This window comes from Channa argus, chromosome 2 (genome assembly GCF_033026475.1).
Source record: "Channa argus isolate prfri chromosome 2, Channa argus male v1.0, whole genome shotgun sequence".
In the NCBI taxonomy this organism is placed as follows: Eukaryota; Metazoa; Chordata; class Actinopteri; order Anabantiformes; family Channidae; genus Channa; species Channa argus.
Genome location: NC_090198.1, coordinates 10,360,576 through 10,371,165, shown reverse-complemented (window position 1 = coordinate 10,371,165; position 10,590 = coordinate 10,360,576). Strand labels below are relative to the sequence as shown.

Genomic DNA, 10,590 nt, shown 5'->3' with positions numbered 1-10,590 from the left:
GCACTCCACTTCAGGGCATAAGGCACAAAAACTAATGAAACACCATGTCAAACATCACCACCACAGCAAGAGATGCTCCACCACCAGGCACTGCCTACACAAACAGTATAAGAAAATACATTACACCGACTTGACCTTTTTGCTTTCAGCTGCTGTTGAGATTTTTCACTCTTGAAGCAGTTTCCTCAGCTCTCCCTCCACTGTCTCCACAAATGCATAAAAACTGGGATCGAGGAGACAAACACGAAGAATGGGCTCCAAGTCACCTTGTGCCAAAGAACATTGTTGATATACTTGAGGCAGAGACAAAGTAGTCTCTCCTAGGAAGTGCTGTGGAAGGTCAGCATAAGATTTCAGTAAAATCTGAGAATTTAAACAAATAATTAGTTAGCCTATTTTAATTTCATAATTTAGAGTAAAAGAGAAAATTAATCTTCCTACATCTCAGTAATAATCATGTAAATTCATTAAAATCCTTAGATAACCGTACACAAATATAAAATTAATAATGTTGTACAGTGGATGTTTATTCTTTTAAGTTGACAAGCTCCAGATAAGCGACACAATACCTGTGTAAGACTCTTTAGAGACAATGATCCTTGGAGAACCTCAAGCTCATTTCTCACATCTTTTTCCTGCAAAGTCTGCTGACAGAGTAACACACAACAGAAGAAAAAAGATTTGACAAACATGCTATGACACCTCAGGAATTCAAGGCTAATCAATGGCTTCATAACTAATTGAAAGATATCCATGCTTCAAAGCCCTTTCATCTTTAGTGTGAACTCCTTCAGTGTGTCTGTTTGCTGAAGGTCAAATTCAACCCAATGATAGAGTCCATTGCTTTGTCCAACCGTTGTAAACACAGAGCAAAGTTTTAATCATAATCCCGTTTGCTAACCAGATGCTGTGAGTGTTTTCAAATGTGAAATTAAATAACAGACAACTTAACAATGACAGGAAATGATAAAGCACCTGCAAACTCATCCCTGTGCCTGGTAGAGTGTACATTTCAGTTAATCAAATGTTTTTGTGGCACATTGTTGTTGTTGCTGTTTGGTTTGGAGAAAGAAATGTTTGTTTTCATAATCAATGTCTCAAAGGTGTTATTAAGAACACATTTTTTCTGTGACTTATTTCTGTGACATATCTCTAAAATGGTTGTATCTATGAGTTAAGTATATTATAATTCTACATTCCTGTCTGCATTAGTTTTTAAGGGACAAACTGTATTCTACACCATACTGTATATTACACTGTGGTTAGCTAGTGATGCATTCACGATTTATAGTCTGTGTCACCCCACCCACTGTAGCTGTAGTGTTACTTCTAAGTATTACATAATATTGTAAACAGCTCCATCTAGTGAAGACTGTATGGTCACTACTGATGAGCTGACCGCAGCTTTATAATAATACTGCTTGTTAAACAGTGTTTGATAATAACAAATAATATCTATTTTCAAACACTCATGAACATTTTTAAATGTATGTGTGCTAAACAGAAAATCATCTTCACATATCTATTAAACAAAGGCTCTTAGTGGAAGGAAAAAAACAGCAGCTCACTCATACTACACAGTCGTGGGCATATTTTCAGGATTTCTATAAGCAGCACATTTTATACGTACAAATATTTAGTTTGTGCATCAGTGCTGGTTACAGTATAGATATTTTTATGCAACAGTAAAACAGGCAACTTGCAACACTTGTGTAGAGACCTTAGCGGGGGGCTGATTGGGGCTTGGTGCTGCATCATCCTGAGTGTTGACAGGCATGTACTCCATCAGTTTTTCCACAGCTCTTGAGCACTCCTTTATAGCCTCTGCCCTGCTACTTCCGTCAAACTGCATTCTCATCATACGGCTCTCTCCCTACATAAAACCACAAACTCCATCAAATTTTAACTGTCGATTTAATTAAAACTCTGAATTTGTTTTATTGCATTTGTAAATCAGCATCTTATTAAGAGCAACAGGGTCTGGCATAGAAGGTCACTTAAATTCTTGTTTAGGCAACTCATTTCTGAACAATACATTTACCTGTAAATCATATAAATGATAATTACACTATGGGGATAGTGTTAGTCATGAACATGAAGTAAATAGGGAGCTACAAAAAAATTAAATTAAAATTAAAAAATAGCGCCTCCTTGCTCACCTTTACAGTAAGTCGAAACATCAGGTTTTCAGATTTCTGGTTTACTTTGAGAAAATCTGAGGCACAGAGCAATGAGATTGTATCCTGCAAAAAAAAAAAAAAAAAAGACAGTAAGTAGCCTATGTTTAGCAACCAGGCTGCTAACTTAACTATTGTAGCATTTTGAAGACCTTTTAAAGAATGTAAAAATGCCTTGTTAGGTAGAATTTGATTAATTTCTACTCCTTCACTCAGGAAAAAAGTTACCTAAAACTGCCTACAGGGGTCTCTATATACTCAGCAAAGTCTGAACCTCAGCTTAGCGTTACACACTGTGGGAAGTGTGTAACAAACAGATGTACTGTATACCACAAGAGCCAAATACTGTTATCAGCCTGTTTTGTTGTGCTTTGACTTAAGTAGGATAGATAAACAAGGCTTAACAGCTAAAGGGAATAGGTGATGTATTGTATTCTAGCACCATTACTCCACATGCAGTCTTCAGAGCGCATACTTTTAATATCTGATAACACAAGCATGAGATAAGGTGTGTTTGCAAATTTCAGTTGTTGCAGTGAACAAATCCAACTAGATTTTCTATCATATAAACAAAATGTCTAATTTTGCTGTAATTTTGAAAATAAAAGTAAATATGTGTTTAAAACAGATTAGCTATTTATTTAGATAATAATTCAAATGCATTATTTCATACCATTTACTGCAAAAATCTATAATAGAGCAGTCTATCATCCTTGGTGAAAGCGCTCTGCAGTCTGACCTGAATATCTGTCTGGCTCTACACCCTGGTGGAGCAAGATAGCTGTGTCTCCTGCCAGAAGTCCATTAATGAGACATTGAGGAGTCCCTCAATGTTATGTTGTTAGTTAGGCAAAAGGCTAGTGTTTGTTTTACTTTTTGTGAGCCCAGCTTGAACTTTTCATTATAATATTGTTTAATTGATCTTAAAACTTCACCCCAAATTTCCTAAGTGACATTTGGCCTGACTTAAACAAAGAAGCCCACTAAAGCTCCATCAAATCTGAGCAGAATGGTCAACTGTCTTTATATAAACAAAAAGTATAGTACAACTTAGTGGCATATTGTGATGCTAGTTCTCCAAATAGACCCTATGTAAAGGCACAACCCACTGGCAGGCAGGGCTCTCAATAACTTTTATATTTTTTTAAGACAAGTGTGTCTCAGGAAGAAGAGACATAATGTTACACTGTCGAGAATACAAACCTAAAAGTAGGCACCTAATTCGAAATCTCAAAAAGATACAAGTAAACTATGATTTGACAGTTATTTGGGGAAAAACAAAGGATAAAAAAGTGCTATATGTTTTTGTTTCAGTTTCTTATTAGCTAATTAGATTGAGAGGATACAACTTTTTTTTCCTAGCAAAACTGTAATATTAGAATATTAGGGGGTGACTGTGGCGCAGGAAGTTAGAGCGGTTTTCCACCAATCTCACAGTTGTTGGTTCAATCCCTGTCTCCTCTGGTCACATGTCGAAGTGTCTTTGAGCAAGACACTGAACCCCACCTTAGTTGCTCCCGGTGAGTGTTGGCCAGCTGCATAGCAGCTCCCCCATCGGTGTATGAATGTGTGAGTGTGAATGGGTAAATAAGAAGCAGTGTAAAGCGCTTTGAGTGCCAATAGGTAGAAAAGCGCTATATAAGTGCAGACCATTTACCATTTACCATTTATAATCCTGATCCACACTCCCTGCCACTTGGTGGCATTAATGCACCAAGTCATTTTCAATAAACAACAAAAAGAAGAAAAATCTTTTTTATCTGAACTTTCATATTTGGTGTGTCGACTATAGCAGGTAAATCTTAAGCCTAAACTAAGATACATTGATTCTGGACTGTAGTCTGTAAGAAACCTTTTTTTAGAATGCATTGTAGGAGCTGTTCTCTGGCTGCTTGAAGGATAGTTTTGTTTTTAGCACCCTCTCATAAACGTTAGTTTTCACTGATTTTCTGCAAAGGATCAATAAAGTATTATTCTATTCTAGGTAATGGTAGGAAGGCTCGTATTCTGAGATAAAATATGTTTAATGTCCTTTTTTAAATTTACTGTATCCTCACTTTTCTGTTATATTACCTAGTGCCAGTTTGCTTTCTTTTTTGTAATAATTTGAGTGGTAGATTTTATATGCAGAATAATGTATAAATAAATTTGTAGTAACTTGTTCTGAGCACAATTTCTGCTCTTCTGCTAATATTTAATTAATGTATTGTAAATGCTATTTTTTAAATTTATGATATCTTAATAAATTTGTACTTTTTGGAGACCTCTCGCTCTTTGACTTTGGCCATTTTTGTGATTATGCAGTTGAAACTCATTAACTACATAACCTGGTTCACAATATTACAAATGTATGCTTTTTGAAGAAAGTGGCAGAGCCACCCACCCATGACTGCCATTTTAGGGCAGCATTAATAATAATTAAGTGAATACGTATTCAGTGTTTCTCCTATATATGGGTAGACAATAATAACAGTAACTGTTACATACTACAAATTGTCAGGGTTTGGAAAGGATAATCATAGCTGCAGCTTTAGATGAATGTAAGCATGTACAGACTCCTTTTTTTATTGCCATGCTTCAAGTAAAGATAAAGTTCAACACACTGTTTTAGGCAGTAACTCTTGGTACATTCAAAAAACAAACTCTCAAGGCTTTGTGATCTAAAACTGTCTACAGTATGTAAATCTTCTTCTTTTCCTCTCGGCTGTTCCCTTTCAGGAGTCGCCACAGTGAATCATGTGCCTCCATCTAACCCTATCCTATGCATCCTCTTCTCTCATACCCACTAACTTCATGTCATCTCTCACTCCATCCATAAATCTCTTTGGTCGTCATCTAGACCTCCTGCCTGGCAGCTCCAACCTCAGCATCCTTCTAGCAAATATGTACCATTTCTCCTCTGAACATGTCCAAACCACCTCAATCTGGCCTCTGACTTTATCTCCAAAACATCTAACATGAGTTGTCCCTCTGATGTCCTCATTACTGATCCTATCCATCCTTCTCACTCCCAAAGCGAACCCTTAACATCTTAAGCTCTCATTGACACACATGTATCTTGTCTTGCTGCAGCTAAGCTTCATTCCTCTGTTGTCCAGAGCAGACCTCCACCGCTCTATATTTTCCTCCACCTGCTCCCTGCTCTCACTACAAATCACAATGTCATCTGCAAACATCATAGTCCACGGAGATTCCTGTCTAACCTCATCTGTCAGCCTGTCCATCACCAGAGCAAACAAGAAGAGGCTCAGAGCTGATCCTTGATGCAGATCCACCTCCACCTTGAACTCCTCTGTCACACCTACAGCAGACCTCACAACAGTCTTACAGCTTTCATACATGTCTGCACCACTCTAACATACTTCTCTGTCACTCCAGACTTCCTCACACAATACCACAGTTCCTCTCTAGGCACCTTGTCATACGCTTTCTCTAAATCTACAAAGACACAATGTAACTCCCTGGGACCCTCTCTGTACTTCTACATCAGCATCCTCAAAGCAAATACTGCATCTGTTGGACTCTTTCTACGCACGAAACCATACTGCTGCTCACAAATGCTCACCTCTGCCCTTAGCCTAGCTTCCACTACTCTTTCCCACAACTTCATTGTTTGGCTCATCAGCTTTATTCCTCTATAGTTGCCACAGCTCAGCACATCTCCCTTGTTCTTAAAAATGGGCACCAGTCCACTTCCCTCCATTCCTCGGGCATCCTCTCACTCTCCAAGATCTTGTTAAACAAACCAGTCAGAAACTACACACTTCCATAGCTCCACAGGTATGTCATCAGGACCAACTGCCTTTCCACTCTTCATTCTGTTCAACGTCCTCATCACTTCACTCTTACTAATCTTTGCTACTTCCTGCTCCACATCAATCACCTCTTCTATTCTTTGTTCTCTTTCATTTTCCTCATTCATCAACTCTTCAAAGTTCTCCTCAGGTACACTCCTTGAACCTGTCAATACATTTCCATCCTTATCTTTAATCGCACTAACCTGCTGCACATCCTTCCCATATCTATCTCTTTGCCTCGTCAACCTGTACAAATCCACCTCTTCCTCCTTATTGTCCATCCTAGCATACAAGTCCTCATATCCTCTTTGTTTGGCCTTTGCCACCTCTACCTTCACCTTACGCTGCATCTCCCTGTGCTCCTGTCTACTCTCTTCAGTCCTCTCAGTTTCCCACTTCTTCTTTGCTAACCTCTTTCTCTGTGTATACTCCTGAACTTCCTCATTCCACCACCAAGTCTCCTTCTCCACTTTCCCGATGACGCATCGAGTACCTGTCTCCCTGATTACATTAGTTGTCTAGTAATCTGGAAGCACTTCCTGAACAACCAGAGCTTGTCTCAACTCCTCCCTGAAAACTTCACAACATCTGATCTCTTTGAGATTACACCAACACAAGATGTAGTCCACCTGAGTGCTTTTACCTCTGCTCTTACATGTCACCCTATGTTCCTGCCTCTTCTGGAGAAAGTGTTCACTAGAGCCATTTCCATCCTCTTTGCAAAGTCTACCACCATCTGTCCTTCTGCGTTCCTGTCCTGAAGACCAAACCTGCCCATCACATTCTCAGTGCCTCTGTTCCCTTCACCAACATGTCTATTTAAATCTGCACCAATCACCACTCTCTCACCTCTGGGGATGCTCTGTATCACTTCATCTAACTCACTACAGAATTTTTCCTTCTCTTCTATCTTACATCCTGTGGGGCATAACCACTAACGATACTGAACATCACACCTTCAATGTCCAGTTGTTAATTGTATAGAAGTCAGATACAGCGTGGAAGTCATGATTTCCATCTTTTATTTGTCATGTGTTTTATGTCGGATGCCCTTCCTGACACAACCCGCTGCCTTTAGCCAGACTTAGGACTGGCAAGAAAAGATACTGGCTCATGCCCCTTTGTGGTTGGATTCAAAACTCTCTATGCGAATACCACAATGAATTGATCCCTGCGGTACTGCTACACAAAATTTAAACAGATTAATTATCAGTTCCAGTAAACCAAATTCCATCTTAAAGAAGACAATATTTTCATTTTTTGTCATTTCAATAACCTAACCATATAACTTTTTTTGATCATTTATTTGAAAGGAAGCGACATTCTACAGGAAATAGGAGAATAAAAGTTCTGCTCTCTGCAGAAGTTTCAAAATAATGCATCACAAACAAGCACAAAAAAGGCTTCAGCTGTGGTTACTGAGTTATAAAGGACAGCAAAACAAACAAACAAAAAACAACAACACAAAAACCACAATTTAACAAGCACCAAACCTTTCTTACCAAACTTTCCTCTCCCTGCAATATCAGCATGTATCCCGATTCCACAATTCGGAGGACTATTTCAGGCTTTTTGCCAGTTGCCTCAAATATCTGGTGAGGACAAGAGAATTATTAATGTATCTTAAACTGGTTTAAAATAGTACACATGTAGCTCTAGCTTGCCATCTGAGTTTAAAGCAGGGAGTAAAAAACAAATCAACAGTCCTTATATCTACACTTTCTAAATTGGTTACAGCCCCCTCAAATCTCCAAATGTCCTCCCAGCTCACAGGTAATGTTCTTAAACAACACACAGAATTTTTAACTGTAAAAGTTAGAACATACGATTATGTGCAAACAATCTACACTTTTTTTTATCTATAAAACACAGTTACTTGATAATTACGCCATGCAGTACAGTTAGAATTAATTACAGTGGAAATCTAGTGTTTTGTGAATGCTGGCTCGCACTGTCACTGCTTACTGAAACTTTGCCCATTTTACACAATTTAAATTAAATCACTGTTGATTTTCAAAGCCATTTCTGGAGATCTATTTGGTATTTGGTTTTCGTATCAACTGCTGAGTGAGAACCAAAACTGAATGCAAAACAGGTCTCAGGATCACTGCAGAACTGTTTTACTTTAAAGCAAAGCTTCAAAGTTTTTTTAGTCAACGTGGGATCTCTCAAACACAAACTGCAAAAACAAAGGCTCTAGATTCATTTTTGCAGATTTCAAAATGAAATCATTTTTATATCATAGTCTTTCTAACTGTTGCTCAGGAAAGAGAAGGTTTGTCATCAACTTAAGCTCTATGTTTGTATGTTTTCTGGCATTTTATATATTTAAAAATCTGAAACAGCCACAACTGTAAATGGGTTTACCTGCATGTATATATTTCTATTAACACAAATCCATTATTTGACTTTAATTGCCTTTTAATGTGCAGGTGATATTTAGGTCTTTTATGCGTCTCAATAAAATGACATTTCAAATTAAAACCAAGGGGTTATTATTCAAAGAAAATAACACTTTCTACAGAGAGAATGATGGTCCAAGGTAATTATTTCTATTTGACAGGTCGGCTAAAGTAAAGTTCTATTGGCAATGTGCATTTAATTTCATATGTGTGCACACAGTTATAGTATGAATGAACCAAAAAGATAATATAATCAGTTTTTAGCTGGGACTAAAGAAAGATATCAGCCTGACCTGATAACAGAGCTAAATTTAAGATTAGCTTAAAAATGGGAGAAGAAAATGTAGCTAGCTAGAACGAAGCTAGGAAGACATCTGTTACCTTCCATGGCTGTCTCTTTCTCTTTCTGGAGCCTGGAACCACGCGTCCATAGCGTTTTAACCTCCACACGTGATTGTTTTCCATGTCCACTAACAGCGAAGCTCTCTGTTGGTAAGTTGTATCCTATTTCCAGCAAACCAACACCTGCTAACTTCCCAAGGCGACTCGCAACAAGCCTAAGCTAGCGCTAGTTGAGTCTGTGTGGGCGGGCAGCACGCGCACGGAATTGAAACCAATGTTAGCTAGTTAGCCTGCTTACGACTAGCACACACAAACAGTCAGAGGAACAGCGGCCACTGGCAAAGGACAGGTAGGGCATGATAAAAAAAAAAAAGAAAGAGGGATGATGACTTTTAAAGATTTTCACAAAAAGAAAGAACACATTTAATTTGTGATATCTTACAGTGCTGTTAGGAATATTACATCGGAATATTATTGTCCTAGTTGTTATCATATTCTTCCCAAATGGAGAACACAAAAGTTAGGATTTTTTTCGGAAATCAGGATGGGATCAGGATAAATTAGAAGGTTTGAAAGGATTATGTGCAACAAAGACCATGCATTTTTGTAGGTCTTGTAACATAACTGAAATAGAAAGTGAATTTTTATTAATAATTTGGTTAACACAAAGTGACAAAGTCTTAATCAAACACGTCTTCTTTCCCTCAGTGTACAACTTTCACAGCTTGACCCAGTCTAGATGACTTCTATCTTTTCATAGCATTTAGCAGTAAGCTACTATGAATTGGTCGGTCCATACTTGATTTCCATCTTCATAAATCAATAAGAGGGTTAATTTGTAAAGAACATGCATATTTATTGACAGTGAATAGCTGGGGGACTGTATTCTGGTGCAGGATATGTATTTGTAGCTAGACTTTAATCAGTCAGAATGGAATATGACAGTATAGATATGTGTATTTTTCCACGCCACAATGACACAAACTCATCTGTGAGATTTGGTTGACAAAGGTTAATATATAAATTATACCACATATATAATTTCTTCTATGCATGTGCAACGAAGCAGTTTACAGCCAGTTAGCTTCCGCTGAAAACGTAACTGTCTGCCCTGGTTCACTGCTCTATGGAGGCTACTTGGAAGTACACTATAGAATTTTGTTTCCGCTATTTTGTGTCCACTATCAGGATGCACTTTCTTCTGCATTGCTTATATTTGTTGAGAATTGTCCGTTTCTGAACATACAAATGTATGAATACGCAGTTGTCACAGTATTTACCTATATGTCTCACTATGATTTTGAAATATCTTACTTTAATATTTTATACCAACACAATAGCAATTTGCCTGTGTGGATCAACAGTTCTACCACAGCTTGATCTAGTTTAGCATTGTGAATGGTGCATGTTAGCAATGCTATTTGTTTTGCATTTGTTCTACACATGTGTAAAACAAATCGGGCACGGTGTATGGATTAGGCAGTGACAGTAAATCTTTATTCTGTTGATCTGCTAATGTTTATGAAATTTTAGCTTTCTTTTTCTGATTTCATTTATGATTGGTATTGCCCTTTTTAATGTAAAGCAGAGAAAAAATAAATCAAAAGAGAATTCCGATCAAATTATAGAAGATCACTCTCCACACTTATTCTTGTATTCAACATTTTGTTATTCATGTTGTTGCTAAAATCCTAATTAGTCAAACTCAATTATGGGAACTTATTTTAGGTTATATTTTTAGAACACAATCTTTTAGTCATAATGATATTAGAACGTTTTTTAATACTGCTTTTAATATAATTCTTTTTATACTCAAACTATCATGATCTTTGGGGACCACAGCTAAATGATACACAGTAAATAATTAGAATT

At 37.5% G+C, this 10,590-nt stretch overlaps 1 protein-coding gene across 1 annotated transcript; it reads right to left on the bottom strand.

The window, feature by feature from the left end:
* Positions 1-91: 91 nt before the first annotated feature.
* On the bottom strand, positions 92-8,952 carry rec114 (REC114 meiotic recombination protein). The gene is made up of 6 exons (XM_067495269.1): positions 8,758-8,952; positions 7,477-7,566; positions 2,160-2,243; positions 1,721-1,873; positions 570-644; positions 92-330 (listed from the first exon to the last, which is right to left on the bottom strand). The coding sequence occupies exons 1-6, from the start codon at positions 8,839-8,841 to the stop codon at positions 166-168; spliced, it is 651 nt and encodes a 216-aa protein (XP_067351370.1). The 5' UTR covers positions 8,842-8,952; the 3' UTR covers positions 92-165.
* Positions 8,953-10,590: the final 1,638 nt, after the last annotated feature.